The 17,378-nt window shown below is 40.8% G+C and overlaps 1 protein-coding gene across 9 annotated transcripts in view; it reads right to left on the bottom strand.

Moving 5' to 3' along the window:
* The window catches only part of Nrx-1 (neurexin 1), a 345,279-nt gene that overhangs the window by 65,211 nt on the left and 262,690 nt on the right, over positions 1–17,378 (bottom strand). For all 9 annotated transcript variants that reach the window (XM_076893320.1, XM_076893321.1, XM_076893322.1 and 6 more), the window contains one exon: positions 10,227–10,335. In XM_076893320.1, the coding sequence (XP_076749435.1) occupies positions 10,227–10,335 (109 nt within the window). The remainder of the gene's footprint in view (positions 1–10,226; positions 10,336–17,378) is intronic.

The following is a 17,378-nucleotide window of genomic DNA, read 5'->3' as shown; positions in this document are numbered from 1 at the left end:
CTACTACTCTCTATTTCTATTTTTTTCTTGTTACGCGTATTAATTCGTTTGGCATTTGTTCTAGTAATTAGTTTTATGATTCATATGTACTCAGTAACGAATAATATTGTCGGATATCGCATCGTCAAAGGAAAATTCATGATTGTCTTGATATTACGAGGAAAAGTTACATCTATTTCCTTAACAGTTTTCTTTCCAATTAATTTTAAAATGACTTTGATCTATCGAACTTGGTTGCTATGAGTCATTTCAAGATTACGAGGAAAATTTGTATCGACTTCCTCATGTTTTTTCCTATTGCAGGAAATAATTTTCGATCTATCGATGCCAATAGCAAATAATATTGCATCACGTTAGCGAAGAATTCATAAATCATTACGATATCACGAGGAAAATTTGTGTTTATTTCCTTATACTATTTTTCATTATAAAATAAATCAAGACATTTAACGTTCGCTCGAATTGTCATCGTTGGAAGAACGGTAAACCGATGTTGGCACCCTAATTGGTACGAACGAGTCATTACTTTATTACGTTTGCTCTTTACTCCACCTTCGCGGGCTTTTTTAACTGGTTGAGTGATTACTTTCACGAAGCTCGTAAAGAGTCGAGTGTGTAACGCGAGATGTCTGTAAAAAGGGTGGAATAAAAGTGGAGTCTTGTTATAATGAGGGTTGGGCTAAACGATCGCGTACGATAACGACGTTAGTGTTAACGTGAATGAGCTTTACCCCTTTTATAGCAGCCTGTAGTGGCGTAATGTTTGATTGCATAATGTTTCATAATGCCACGGGGTTACGAGCTGTCTTTCACCCCGCGAAACGTTTTTACCGTTTCTAATATCCCTATGTGACTCGGTTCACACTCCTTTATAAACTTATATCTCATTCAATTAAATTAAAGAAATGACATTCGAATTGAGATTCATTTCACTCTCACTATCGTAACACACATTTCTATTCGAATACTTTACATATTTATACAAATCTCACGTATTCTTCTATCTTTAATACACATAGATGCACAAAATACGTTACAAAACGGCAAGATTGCGCGTCGAAGGGTTAAATGCTCGAATCACAAATAAAAAAATTGCAAATTTTAATTGAGAAAGAAAAACAGAAATTCGCAGCGTTCCTCAATCAAGTCCAAATCCAATCTCGACCGTATATATTCCGCGGACGTCGAATTCCGGCAGAAGGGTGGCAGGAGGGTGCTTCCTGCCGCGACGTCGCTTTCTGCTGCCGGTTATTTATGAAAAAGGACACTCGACGGGGTCGCAAGGCGGCGGTGCAGCGCGTGGGGACGACAAATGGCACCGGGGCGAAATAAAAATGGCAAGGGAGGTTCGGCGGCGTCAGGAATTCTCTGCCGCCGATCGATTCCGAATGCGCTTCCTTGGAACGCGGCGCTCGCCTCGCAGACGGCGTCGGGTGCATTTCAAGGAACAGGGTGCATTTGCATACCTGCGATTTGCGATTCGGCCCAGCAGCATCGCGCTGAAACGGCCTACGTTTTTTGCGATATTTCTGCATAATAATTGCTTTTCTAATTGGTGTTCTTGAAGTTAAATGTAAAAAGATTCTAAATGGAAGATACTTCTACTTTTATGGTGTGAACAAATTCTGAAATGAATTATTTGTTATCGTATACGTATGTACATTTAAGTGTGATGTGTGTTAGTTTGTTGATAAATGACTAGGAACTTTTCTGTTTAATCTGACGGGAATACCGTCTTGAAGATATCGCGAATTTCCCTTCAGAAATGTTTATTTAACGCAAAAATCCTACTATTGTGTATACTTAACAACGAACACGCTCGGTTTCTATGAAATATTGAATAGCTCACTTATTCTTGTTTATTCAGGAAGAGATTGCCTGGTATCGACTTATCGGTTGCGAAAGATAGCGGCAATGGAGAAGTTGACCTCTCTCTAGAACTCTTTAATTTCTTCGCGCAAATCGCTTCAGTTGATGTTTACTTCGTTCGTTTCTATCTGTGAATGTTGCTGACGAACCACATATGACATATGTCACGATGTATTTTTAAAGCGATAATATCAAACGGTATCAGAAAATGTGTGCTAGAGTCTCTGAGTGATCTTATCTTGCTGTGTCGAAGAATTAAAAGGTGTATTTTACTCGTAACAGTGACGTTTCAGTTCTGTAAAGTAAGTCGCAAGTCGTCACTCGTCGTATACGTCACTGATATCGTTTTCCAGAAGAAGATATGATGCTCTACGAGTATATATAATATGTGATAACCTATCTTGGACGATGTTGATCGTTCGAGTGCAATTATGTAAAAGTGATATATTCATTATACGTATGTATGAAAGACGCTTTGGTCAATTTAATATTGTTATACAATGCGTTGACGATCTCTCTATTTTCACAAAAATAATTAGCATTGTGGAACTCATAGATAACGACAAAAGAAAGTTTCTTAATTGTTAATTACAAGAATTAATTGTAAGAAATGAAAGACTAGTCTTAAGCAGTACCTTGTGTCTGACAAGTTTCGTCGTAGACTACTGCGACCGTTCAGAATACATTCATATTGTTAATCATTCTCTTCTTAAATCTACTTTCATGGAAATTCATCAACATACGTCAATATTTCATATTTCTTACAAATAATTCCTACAATAAAAGCTAGAAAAATAAAATAAACTAAAGTAAAAAGCTGAAAACATACTCGACTGTTTACAACAGAGAGAATAAAACATTTCTATATTTGAAAAATATAAAAAAAAAGGAAAAAATGGGAGGCAACTGGCACACCAGTGGAGATGGGCGAATAAAATCATCCGGATTGCTCGCAATAAAAACTTGCCCCTCGTTCGAGCGTGTCTCCGCAGCAGGACTTACGCCCAACGGCCGCGTTTCTGATGGCGGAGCATCGATGAGATGCCCCGGAAAATCTTCAATTAGCATTCATAAGGGCGTCTAGATTCGAAAGGATCGCCGGCTGAATGCAAACGGCCGCGCATTCGGAATTTGTGATTTCATCCGGCGACCGCCTTGGGAAATTTGTAATTTACCCGTACGTGTCCCCACCCTGCCGTGGTATGCCATGGAAATCCTGCGAGTTGAGCTATGTACCAATCGAGGGTCGACTCTGGATTCTTTCGAAACTTTCCGAATTCGAGTCGCGAGCATCAGCGTCGATTCTTACAATTCCCGCGGGAGACAGGACCTCCATCCTCGCGTAGCTGATTCAGACGCGCGCCACTCGACAAAGGGCATGATAGTCACTTTTATTGAAAACTAACGCGAAGAAAGAGACTTGGGAGTTGCTGAAAGTAAAAGTCTCGAATTGTTTTAAATTACTGTCGAATGTTTAATAAAAAGAAAATGATAATGGTCTTCTAATGTATATTTCTTAACGATTGAATTATAATGCACGCACTATGAATATCGAAATAACGAAAAGCTCTTGGCAAGCTACTTGGCCGTGAGTCTGTCGATAATTTACAGGCGTCGAGCTTAATACATGTCGAGGCTGTCAAAGCGTAAATTATTATTGAAAATATCGGCTCGCCAGAGGTGTTTTCGTCGTACTTTCTTCTAGAATGTTACGTGGGAAGATTCTCCAATCTCCGATCTTCTTCGACGGAGAATTTCCCGTCGGTTTGAATAATTAACGAAAATCAACCGACTGAAGTTTCGCGAGCAATTAAGCCGACGATGCTCTTCAAGAGCAGTTTCGAATGAAAAATTTCACCTGAGGATTTCTCAGCCAAACTTTCGCTGGCAATAGATCGTTATTGGTACCAAATAATAAGAGTATCATAAATATCTTTGCGATTTTAATTATTTCTTATTACGATAGTCGACGGAAGAGAAACATTCTAAGCGTACGCGTTAGTAAAATTCGATGGCGAAGAGGAAGGATGTTTCATTTGGCTGAGAAGTAATGACGGCGGCTGATGCGAACGTCGACGACGATCGTTGTCGCGCGTCGGCTCTTACGTTAAAAAATTAGAAGCCCCAAGTGTTTTCGTGTTCAGAGACGCGTAAAACGCGCGCGGAGTGTCTCCAGGAGGAGGAGGAAGGGAAAAAGAAGCGCGTAGGACGCGCGTGAGAGACGGAAGTGAAGTGGAACGCGAGTAACTTCCGCGTCGCTGCGACGCGGAACTGAAAGAGCATCGAACCTCTGGAAGGTGAGCCTCGAAGATCGCGATGGTGCAAATGGAAAAGAGGCGATGATTTAAATAGTCGTTTCTGCTATTGAATGAATATCGATGAACGTATTATAATATCTATATAAATAAATCAATCTACAAGTAATTATATTTTAATCGTAGCAAGAAAATTTGTCGCTGCTTCGTTGCATTTCGAAAGCAGTTCGCGTAAACGATCAGTCGACGCTACAGAGTGCGACTCGCACTGTTTCAACCGTAGAAAAGTGGTTGCAGTTCGAGACGCTTGATTTAGCCAGCTTCTCGCACACGTGACTCAGGGTAGTTCATAATGGAAATGGAACTGTCGATAATTTCCAAGAAATATGATACACTCACGATGATGGAAGAGAATCGGGAAATTATTTTCTAGTCGAGAGAGCGTTTGATACCGAACGAAAGTCCCGGCCACTGTTACAAAGACCGCATAAATCTTGCCGCCCCGAATGATTCGCGATGGCGCGCCCCAATGATAAATCTTGATAGAGAAATTGATTATCGAACGGGAATTTTCCACGGGGAATTCCTCGCTGTCTCTGCTCCGACGTTTCAACATTCTCTGACAACGATCCTAGCGGAAATAATGGCCCCCGCAGTTTGCAATCAGACTGAGCTAAATTTTGTACGTGCTTTAATCTTCGAGCAAATCAGAAAGTAACTTATCCGACAAATATCACACCCTCGGACTTTCATTTCATCCTCAGTTCCTCCCTTTAAATCACGTAACAATTTAATCAAACGTATTTCGCGTCTTTACCATATTAAAGAAATAATTGCCATTTTTATTAACTCGCGAGGTTTCAGCGTAAAGTTCTTCGCAGAAATGACGGTAAAAAAATGTAAAGAGGCGTAGGGCGTCCATTATAAAATTGCCGGCAACACAGATATGAAATCTCCGGACAGGCGGTTAATTTTACATTAAAAGATTTCTTCCGCCGCGGCGGGGAAGATGGGACGCGATAAAGGGGAATGAATCGCGGCGGAGCTCGTAACTCGTAATTTAACCGGGTAACGAGTAATTATTTTAAAACGGAATAAGATAACAGCGATGCAACCGGGATGCGCGCGTCTCGTTTCCCCGCGTCGTTAATAAAATTTCTTCCGCTTTGCAAGCCCCCTGCCCCGTCCCCGTTCCGTGGACCGAGATTTACCCTCCGCTTTCCATCTTGGCTAGCGCCTTTCGTATTTCCTCTGCTGGCGACGCGACGTATTGTCCTTCCGTCTCTACGGGCTTGAACGCGGAATTCCTGGCGGAATTGCCGCGCTCGCCTCGGCTGTTGCCCGGATATTTATGCTAAACAGGGATTTTGAAATACGGTATCGCGGGCCAGCCACGAAGGCGAACCGACGCTGCGAGCTGGGATCAAAAGCGCAGGCTCTTCGACGAGTCTCTCCCTCGCGGTAAAAGAAAAATTAGATTCGACGGTGAAATTAATATCACCATTGTTTCGATGGTAGTAAGTTATTGTTACGTTTGTTTCATCCTTTGCTCGTTCTCCTTCCGTCGAATGAATATTTATTATATTAATGAGTGCTAAAGAAAAAGATACCTTTGAAAGATGTTCTGTATTTGTGTTAATCGTGTCGGGAAGCCAGGCTTTTTTATTTGAGAAGTTAAGATGCGACATGTGTTTTTGATATTTTTTAGGAAAATAGTATGATTATACGAATTGTTAGAATATTAATATCGTTACAGTAATGAAAGCCAATGTGAATTATTAAGAGTTAATATTTATGATTTCTGTGATTCGAATATCTATCAAATTGAGGAGTCTCATAAATCTAGCATCGATGAATGCAGGTATTATTAATAATTATCGTGAAATTTGTATCTGTCAGTAATAGAAATGCGAAGCTCGAGGCAGAGCCAAGAGTATACGTACTATGACACGCGTTCAATCTTCATTTCTTCGTAATTCAATTAACTACGCCAAATATCACCAATTTATGTTCTCAATTTGTCCATTTGCATCAAAATTCGTTTGTTAAATAATGAACAACAACTGTTAACGCTTTTCTATCCATATTTATATTTTCTTCCTTTATCATTCGTCTTGTCGAATTCTATGTAGATGACGGCAGAACGCCCAACCCAAAGGGAATTTATTAAATCGCGCGTCTCGCGTCGATCAGTCGCGCGATTCGATTGAGAACTTTTTTCCACCCCCATCCGCTGCAGCAGCTATCACCCTTTCTTCCAGGATTGACTTCTCGACCGCCTATTCGAGACAGTTGAAGCATAAAGGGAAGATACGAGGACCGGAGGCAGTCGTCAATGCGAAATGGATCCTTCTCGCGAGCGGAGGATCGCTCGATACCTCGAAACCGCCCCTGTTCAATATTCGAACGCGCCAGTTTCGTGGCTCGATGCACCCCGCGAGATACGCTCGAACCTCGTACGACGATCTCCTACCTTCCATCCGACACAATGAACGAGCACGAATGCTACCTGCTCGTTTTTAAACGTTACGTCTCCTCGAACGTACGATCTTATAAATCGTCGCGCACTAACTTCCGTTGCCTCTGAATTCGCGCGGTTACGAAGGGCTCGCTGAAGAGCGTAGGCGGAAGCGACGCGTTGCGCTGGTAAAAATTGATCATTTCTTCGTTTTATCTGTGACAGGGTAATTTTGCCTGGAATTTATTTGTCGCGAACGTGAATTGTTGCGCAGCACCAGTCGTGTTTGCAGTGTTGTAGAGTTTCATCTCTCATACGTTTCGAAATTTAATTTTTTTACGTACCTTTATACGCATTCACCTGGTTCCTATATTATTCGTGTTACAATTTTGTACGTCGTGTAATTGTTATTTTTTCGACGACGAGTTGCTGGATTTCGAACGAAACGCGACACTGTTCGCTTCGATATCGTTCGCCGCGTGACGTTTCCGGAAGTCGCGGATATCCATGTAAATCTTGTTCGCGACAGCGGCAGAATATTTCGGAAAATTTCGGGGGACGGACGCGTTTCTGGGAATTCTGGCCATGACAGAGCAATAACAGTTACACACTTCAACCTGTCGTGGGAGAAACGCACATTACACCCTCGCTAGGAAAATAATATCTCAGGTGGTAGCGCGATTTCGTCAGACGGAACGCGACGAATATCGTTGCAAATATACCGGTTGACCCAACACGCGCGATATTCCTTCGGAAAAATTCGGTTCGCCGTTAAAAATTGTCTGCGTCGAAACAGAGCGCGACAGAGGCGACGTGACCGATATTAAAAACTGCTACCAAATGTTACGCGGCACGTGAAAATACTTCTCTATCTCCTCAGCTCAATTGTTCCAGTGCTCGCTGATTGAAATTAATGTCGCGTGCACGTCGCGGTGACTAGAAATTGTTGGCTACGTAAGGAAGAATTTATTTCCTAAGAGACAGCCAATCCGTGAAACAGCTTACGATTCTAGTCGCAATAAACGCGTTCCAGCAAAATTCTGTCGACCTTTCCTCTGATTGCTAATATTCTCTAGCATATTAAATTTCACAAATTTTTAACCGTTGCTTTGTCACTCACAATTAGTATTTTCTATAATTATTCATCCAATCAAAAACACAATTTTTGATATTTTAGTCAGTCGTCGCAACGTGTCAAATTTTCTTGATAACAAACGTTCGTCAGTAAAAATAACTAAGACTGGGTGATTTTAATAACAGAAAAACTCCGTTCGAAGTAACGACGGACAGGAAACGAGTTCGAGACGCAATGTCGCGGCAGTTTCCGGGATCCCTATGGAAAGGTGTATCGATGCAAATGAAACGGCACGAGGTTAGGAGCGTCGAAGCGAGTAAGGAACGCGGGGCTGGGTAAATTGTGTGTCTCCAGCAGACGTAAAACGGGTTGATTGCCATCGAAGCGTTGCGTTTCAACGGCGATTGTGCGCGGGGTAAACGGCTGTGGCAGCACGGTTGTATATAAGCTGCGTCCTCGAGTGCCTATTGCCGGCAATGAGAGACAATCCGATTAGGTTCGAGACGATAAAGAACGCGCGATAGATTGGAACGTAGTGCTAACTGTTACGAGCCACTTACTGCTCGGTGTTACGAGGCATTTGACGACTGCAAAAGCTTCGATGGGCTTTGTCGTTTGTACGTGAAAGGGGTATCGCCTCCCTTAATCGGTCGAGCAACTTTAGCCGTTCCTGTTACTGGCGAACGGTTGCGCTGGGCACCGACTCGAACGGTTTCCGCTGTTTCCTTAAATCGATCGTTGGTAGCGTAATAAAACGGAATTTAATTGTACAGTTGTCAATGATTACAGATACTCTGGTAAACAGTCGTTTGCGTGGCAAACTAGGAGGTATAATTTGTGCTGATGATTTTGACGAAACGTAGATTTTTACTTGCCATATTTTTTTTTAAATGAATCGTATTGTTTATAATATGGAGTTCAAACTCTAATTTGGAAAATATCTAATCTTTATCGAATCCTAAAATGAAGTAAGAAATATTAGGAAAAAGAATGTCTGCGACTAGTTTCGTTACCGATTTACATGGAAAAATATTATTCCAGAAACCACTGTAGCATCAGAAAGTTTTTAAATAATAACGAGTATGAATGCAAATTCAGGCGAACGCCATACAAAATCCACAGGTAAACGTTTTCGGTAAATTCACGAAAAAGCTTGTCAATCGAATTCAAACTTTCGCGAAGCCCCGAAAGTATCACTTCGCCATAGGAAACACGGTTTTCCACGTAAAAGCGACGTAACGCGGTAGAGAAAAGCCCCCGCGGAACGTTTTAAATGAATATCGGCGTAATCCTCGAGTCGAATTTGCCTCAGACGAAATGTTATGTCACTGCAAGGCGTTCAATGAAAAATGAACGACTCCCGGTCGGAAACGAAAAACCTTCCCTCGGGCGATTTCGACGTAACTCGCCATTGTCACGGAACGAGGGGGTACTAAAAACAAAAAGAAAAAAGAAAAAAATGGAAAAACGAAAAGGAAACGAAAAAAGATCGTCGCGACTTTTTAACGCAGTTACAGCTCGCGGGGACGCTAACGGCGATCCGCTCGAACAACTTTCAGAAATATCTCGTTCGCCAGCCGAATTATACGCGCGACACAGCTGCGAAATAGTTGATCGGTTTTCGAATGTCGTTACCAAGGTTGGCACCTTGGGAAAAGCGATATGACCTAACCGGATTGCTTCGATTTGCATATATATAGCGTATCTATTTGATATTTTTGATTACCCTTTCGATTCAACTGGAAGGATTTTATTTAAATTAGAATGCGGAGTAATAGCATGCGCTGATATCAGACATTGTAATGTATCCATAAAGAGGAAGTTTAACACCTCAGAAATATTTAGAACATTTAAAATAAACGATAATACTGCTCGTTTGAGGTTGTCAACCATGCATCTAGGTGTTCAGTTTGGTCTTTGAATATCAATTAAAACCGCATCAATGCACGCGTACGAAAAAAAAGAGATCGAACCAACCGGGATTGAAACATTCTCGCCATTCGAGTTGCTCTGCTGCAGACGAACGGGTTCGAATTCGAACGCGAACAAGCCCCTTTTTGTGTTCGTTCCTTGAAAAGCGCCAAAGGGATCAGCAGTGTGTGACTAGATACCTCACGTGGAAACCAGAAAAAAAGAAGAGAAAATAGGCAATTGTATAATAGCACGATGGACAATGAGGGAGCGAATTCACGCTGTTCGCATTGGTCCCGTTGTAAATGTGATCCAGCCTGACGTTGTATAATTTTTTTAAAACGATTGAAGCTGTCGTACTGGTTCTAGTTTTGTACGAGATTTTTTTGCGGTTTAGACTTTCGTTTGCGAATTCACGCAGCGATTTGTATGGGATATTAATCGACTGGTGAAAGAATTTTCGTCCGAACCCACTTTGAAAGGCATATAAATCCGAAATTTGTATGAAAAAAGTGTAAAATGCTAGTTTTTATAGGCACTGATTACTAGATGCGAAAAGATTGAAGTTATTTTGTTAAATATTTAAATCTCCAAGTGGAATTTATATGGTGGTAATAGTTAAACTAGAATTTGAATTATTCTGCTATAGACATCTTACCTCGTATGGCGGCTTCATCGTCGATTTGTAACTTTAGAGAACCCGCTCTTCTGGAGAACCTAAGAGTGTGCCACATGTCGTCGTTTAAACCTTGGCCAGCGACCAGAATCTGGAAACAAAATGGATTAAATTTGAGATTAATCTATTAAATTAGTACTGTCTATGGCTTTTATAGTTCTTTTCATATATTAAAATAAACTGAGAAACACTTATGCGGATTCACCCTTTAAATTCAAACTTTCTTTACTGTTTTAATCCGCTTTAAACTGTCTGAAAAATGTCTGATTTTATTTAAACGTAATAACACGTACGTGAGATTTCAAACAGCGATCGTTTTACTTAGAAAATTATGCGAGAGGCAATTCGGATTTCTTTCCGATGCGTGTATATCACGCTGCAAGCAGAGACCATTTCCGTCTCGAATTTGCGCTTACCCTTCGAAATTTGAAACGAGATTGATTACGCGCTGCAGCCGCTGAAACGTCGAGGAAACTTGCGTCGCGCCGCAATGAAAACGTTTCACGTGGAAACGTATCGATTGAATTACATCGCGTGGACGTAATAATGGATACTTGAACGCGAGCAATTAGAGCTGGGTGTCGGACAGCTGTTAGAGTAGTACAGACGCTATCTATCCGACTTTGGATCTCTCGCGAGCCGTTCGTCGTTATTAAGGGTGAAATTGATCTTAATGAACCGATTTTTATCGATTCCTTTTTCAAAATTTTCCTAATCAGACATTCAGTTGATATTCAATTCGCACTGATTTAATTCTAATTATTCGCAATAGGCACTCAATTTATTAATTACTTATTTATATCGTTACCGTGGGTGTTCGTATTTCCGCCAATCGCGAGAATTCCATTAAACCGAAACGTACGATATAATTAAAGTGTTACTCGTGATAGATGTTATCAAGGATAAGCAGCGAGATTTAGGAGCAGAGGGTGAATAACACGTGCGCAATGATATACCGATTTCGTGGACTGTAGTATGAAATATTGAATGAGATAAGCTGAGAAGTTTAGAAGCTGCACATACTGCGAGATAATTTAGGGGATTTTACAACGCATAAATTTCAGGAAGTTTGATCAATTAGTACAGCAAAAGATTGAGTTGATTTCAAACCTACCGTGAGAATTACGGTAACCCACTTTTGACAGTCAATGCGCGTCTAGCTTTAATAATTTTTGTTTCTCGAGATTACCAACGAAAAATGCCAAAAATGCATATGCACACGAGAAATTAGACGCTCTCAGAAATTTACCACATTCAAAGGCGGGGTCGAATTTTCATCGCGAATTAACCCTCAGAACCGTGTGCATTTTCATAACGCGAGAGGGTGAACGCGAAATGTATGCGCGATCCTGTTATTCAGAGGGCGGCGGGACAATCCCGATACGCGTATAGTTGAACCATGGCGAGGGTCAGGCAGCATCGATAAACTAACACACGGCGTCTCTCGTTTTGGTTAAACCACCATAAATCCGGGCAACTCGTCACTATCTGCTAACTGGTTCGGTCCATGCTGCCAGCCGCGATATTCATCTATCACGTGGCACCTGACACACGTTTGTCACCTGGCGTCACCTTTGCGCCACCAGCAATCGCTCCCGTTCACCTCTGTGAAATTTAAGCGTTATTTTCAATCGTTCCCAGTGACGAGGTTTCGACCAACGACAGTGACGCTTGTCTTCGACTAAATTCATCGTGATTTCTACGAAATTTTTTAAATATCCTTCGACTTGACTACTCTTTTAAATATCCCAATTTTGATTGCACTCGAGCTTCGAATAGGCAAAAGAATTCGCGTGGAAATGTAACGTCGTCACCCCAGTTGGGGTGGCCGTGGAGGGCTCGCGTTGGGCGACGCGAAAGAGCGCTCTTACCAGCGAGAGCCAAGTGAAATTACATAGAAAGTCTATCAGTAGACGGATATTACGGTTCCCAGAGGGGGTTGGAACTTTGTCGTCGTCTCGCGCTCGGATAATCGCGTCCCTCTCCGCGCCAGCTACGGAATCAATCGAGCAATTAGGGGACGTTTTGTCGCGGTGCTCGATCTCGATCGAGCTTTATCGAATTCATCGGCAGCTCTCGCCTGGAACTGGGCTAGTCGCAGTTCCGTGAAGCGTTGAATCGCGCCGCGGAGCGCGATACCGGTTATCGATTGTCAGGCGAGCGCGTCTTTTTTCCTTCGTTCCAGCGGAGTGACGTCGATTGGCCGACTGGACGGTGAGTTATTAAAAATATCGTTGAAAATTCAACGACGCGAACGATTCTCGATTAACGATTCCGTTGGGTCAGGGTTAGTCGAGGGACGGGGTGCTTTAAATAGGGTTGCGTTGGACACTTGCGTCATTTTAGTGGACCCAATTGTGGGGCTATGGGGTACCCAAACGTATCGCAGCTAAGGAGAGGAGAATATTGCATGTTTTAATTTAATCTTTCTGAAATAAATTTCGTTATATGCTTCGTTTCAGGCAGTTTTCCGCTTCAGTAAAAAGTAAACTAATCCGCATTGGTCGTTTAAATTACGATGATTTTTCAAATGTGCCATTGATTCCCTAAAAGTTTGTACTCCGATATTAATACAGGGGGATCGTCATTTAATTGAATTCAGGCTCTGATTTTTTGCGAACATTTCAGCAACACGATTGAAGGCAACGAGCTGTATAATCAATCAAAGTTTTACCATTAATTATAGAGTACGTTCTACACGAACGAATGAATTTAATAAATCAATTTATGATTCCGTTTGTATCACCGAGCAATTCGACGGGGATTAAACTTTATTTTGCACAAAAATGACTGGGCATCGATTTATAACGTTTCAAGCGACAGTATGCGTATAATTATAACGCATCATGGACTCGAACGCAAATGAATGACGTCCAGTGAAATGAAGCTAAATAAAAATGAGGACATTTCCTTTATAGCAAGAATTAATACGATCCAAAAGAGCCTTCAAGTCTCCTACGAACCTGCGAAAGTAACGTATTTCCCTTATCGCGTCCATTTTCCGATTGCTCCTCGCTTCGACGATTCACCAGTGAACACTTGCTGTTACTTTAACCACAAACAAACCTGAACGATTTCTAGTCACAAGGAAGGTAAAATAACGAGAAATAACGACAACGTGGCTGGCTGGTGGTCTAAAGGTGGCGCGTGAAGCTTAGGGGTGTGTTTAATCGAGGACATGAAAGTTAGTTTATAAAAGGACAAAGATTTTTGAGAATAAACTACGTTATATGAATTTTCTTTGCAGTTAAAGTTTTAACTAAATATTTTCTAAGAATCAAAAATGTTTATAGACAGATCAAGGATAGTTGATTAGTTGTAATGTAGAGTAGATTACTTTATTCGTATATTGGATTTTGAGCCAGTCCTTTCTATCATATTATAGTCACTTTAGAACACAGCGGATATTAGAAGGGACTAGTCGACTAACTTCATCTCATTAGTCAACTAGTCACCCGTACTCTATAGGGAGGGTGTGAAAGATAGCCATACCCTGCTGAATGTGGTTGTACTCTTCCCCTCATTTAAGTGACGCTAATGGTTTAGTCTCAAAGATGTCACTTCAAATTAGCGCAGACGCTTCCTATGCTTATAAGCTCTGTGCTTATGTATCCCTTGTGTGCTGACACGTGCAGAATTCTCGAATGGAGGTATGGGTATGTACACGGTGATTGACGAGCATCCATTGATCTCTATGATTATGTTGCTATTTATAATTACAGTATGTACACGTACATGCCTTGGAAACCGTACAATAAGTGTAACGTGTGCAGTCATGGATGATTCAAGAAGATTGCAAACTTAATCTTTTGTGTACTTGTAGTTTTCATCTTGTATTCAACATGCACAGTGTTTCAGGAAGCGATCGAACAATTTTATTAGCACATTTCATAGGTTATTTTGACTAAAAAGTTTTAGTTAGTTTCAGTTAGCACTGGATCATTTGCTCTTAATTTTTCACTTTGGACTTTCTTCACTTCATTTTAAAAGAGGTGTCATACCCAAATGATGAGCCTCAGATTTATTCAACATCCTGATGCAAATTTCTATCGTCGTCAATTGCATGTAGCTTGCCAATTTTTTTTGCATATCACTTCTATAATTCTTTGACGTTATTCAAGTTTGGATACCGCGTACGATCGTCATCACTCAAGAGATGACACAGTAAACGTACTGGTAAAATTGTCGACTGGGCTGTCTCCTGTAAAGATCAGTGCAAACATCGCATCGAATCTAGCAGCCAGGATAGAAATACGACGCTGTAATAAAGAGAGTAACAGAGTCTGGTTGGAGAGGGTAAACGCGTGCCTCATCTTCTACCGGACCGAGCGTAGCCATCCACGAGAAACGAAGCAAACGCGCGACGTTTCCTTCTCGAGAACAATTATTTCCGGGAACGGCTGTGAGACGTAACTGCAGCCACGTTTGGTCTTGACGGATAAAATTCGTCGGATGCACCTGGGCAAGTGAAAATAAATAGGGACGCCGCGGAGCGTGACGATCGAGAGGGACAGGGAAAAAATGACGGCGAGAGGCGCGCAGATCCGGGCTAGGGGGGCAGAAGGAGCGAGCTCTGCCCGGAAATTGATCAGGGGATCGTAAATATTTGACGAACTCGGGCAAACTTTAATTAAAATTCGCTATTTAAATATTCGACCGGGCTACAAAGAAATTTCTCCGCGGGAAATCAGCTTTCGCCGCCCTCCCCACGCGGTAATTTGTATCCCCTTTGTACGTATATACACCGACTAATCATCTTTTTTTTTTTTCGTTTTCATTCCGCTCATTCCCCCTTTTGTTCCCTCCTCGTTTTCCCGTGTTTCTAGCTACTTTTTCTTTTTGCTGTTTTTTTTTTTTTTACTTCTGGGGGAGAGATCGATTCGCGAGGCCGTGTCTCGGTTACGAGGTCGACCCTGTGATTTTTCATGATGAGCGAGGCTCCGCGAGATGGGAATTTGGAGAGAGACAGGGAAGGTCAGCTCGAAATCGATCGGGGGATCATAAATATTTGACGGGCCTTGGCGAATTTAAATTAGATTTTGGAATTATCGAAAGGTGGACCTTTTTTTTTTAGTAGAATGTTGATAATTTTGTTTTAAAACTGTTTTTAATATCAAATTTAAAATATATAAGGACCTAATTTGTTGCTACATTTCTTCTGCAAAAAAATTGCTGATGTCCGAGATTTCTAACATATATATCGATTATTGAAACATACATAGATCATGATATTATACATTAATCAAAACGATAACGATCTGTTTATTATTCGGATAATAGGGTTTCGCAATTAGCCTGAACAACTTCACATGTATCATTTCTGACACGTATACAAATTCATGTGCGATTGGAATAATGCAAGATCTATTTGTGATTTGATCTGTTAGCATCATTAACTTGTTGATATAGTTTCCATTAAGTATTCGGTATTCAATACCAATCCTCTTATGCTGTTTAGAAACTTAATCAAACGTATCTTCATTCACGTGTATATTTTATATAGACATTATTCATTACTGTCTCTAACAGCTCGTTAATGTTTATGATCTTCTGTTTAACATTACTCATGAAGAAATTAATACAGGAATATAAATTACTTGAAAAATTATCAAGAATATTCGTAAGATATTCATTTTCCAAGTTATAATCTTTTTTATGAGAAAATGTACACTCTCTGTTCTCTGTATAGAAATTCATTCAACTTGTTTTCTCTATCGATCGCTTCACGCGGATTAAATAAATTGCAAACGTGCCCTCTAAGCTCTCGTCCTCTTCGTTCAGTGCTTCGATCATTCCACCCCTATGCACCGAGTTCGTACGTACGTGTAACCAATTTTGCAATCGCGATGCTTCCAGTCGACCGAACAATAAATCACAGCGCGATTTCGAGACCAAATCCGCGATTCGTTTATTAATCGGTGCATAATGCAAAAGCAACCCCCTTACCTTCCCACTCTCGCTTGGCCTCGTTCCTTTCACGTTTCAATTAGAGCCATTCTCGCGGTTATTCGCAATTACATGTGCAAATCGTGTGGAAATATGTCCTTTTAATTCTGAAATAATCACAACTATGAAAAGATTGTTATTGCTGGCAAATAACAATTATTTACTAAATCTGTTTTAGTATAAAATATAAAAATATGTTTTCCTTTTTTGGGTTTCTTTCTTCTTTTTTCAAGGTTTTTGATTGAAAAGTCTTCTGATCGCGATAAAATCGATAATTACGGTCTGCTTGAAGTTAAATTGTGCACTTGGATATATCCGTGCTGTTTATTCGAAGCGTCCCACCGAGTCCTTTCCCCATTTCGTTTCCCAATTTATAACACAAGTGTCGGTTGGTAATTTCGCGTGTCGTTAATTAATTCGATTCGTTTAATTGGCACACAATGTTCACCCGATGACCTAATTTTCGTTTCCACCTGTTTGCCAATTGGACAAATCTAAATCTATTTGTACATACGTGGCCAAATTATACATATAACTTTATTTGTCTCAACGATGAAGTTTTTTGCGACTCTGCTTGTTAAATGTGTATCGTGTTACTCATACATTAATACCTTCGTCTACGATATCGATCAATTGACAAAAGAAGATTGTTACAACAAAGAATCTAATTGCAGTCAAGTTTCATTTTACAAGAGATTAATTTTTAATATGTTTTTAACTCCTTTGGTCGTTTTTAACGTGTTCTCCTTTCAATTAGTCAGGAAAATCAGAGCTTTTCTTAACGGACGATGTCAGGAGGGAATTCGTGTTTACTTTGGGCTAATTGAAATGTTCATTACCGTATCAATTATTCCGTTCAATTATCGAGACCGTGTAGAGGTCGAGATTGAAACATAAACGTAAATTACAGCTTCCTCTAATCGTACGCGGTTGTATTCCGGAGCCTCGACTAGTTTCCATTCGTAATGGGGGTGTATGCACTTGCAGCTGTGTTCTGAACTCGATTTTCATCAACGAACCGGTTTGTCAATAATGGCCTGAGATAATATTCAAGAGTAGAAAGGAAGAAGGGAAGAGAAAGAGACAGGAAGAGCTTAACAAAATTTCCAAATGTTTAAAATATTTTTAAACTACGTATTCTAATTTTACTTTTAGCACTTTCATGAAAACGTGAATTAACTACTTTCG

The sequence above is a fragment of the Xylocopa sonorina genome, chromosome 4 (assembly GCF_050948175.1).
Source record: "Xylocopa sonorina isolate GNS202 chromosome 4, iyXylSono1_principal, whole genome shotgun sequence".
Classification (NCBI taxonomy): Eukaryota; Metazoa; Arthropoda; class Insecta; order Hymenoptera; family Apidae; genus Xylocopa; species Xylocopa sonorina.
The sequence above is the reverse complement of the archived record's forward strand: the minus strand, read 5'-3'. Positions and strand labels throughout refer to the sequence as shown.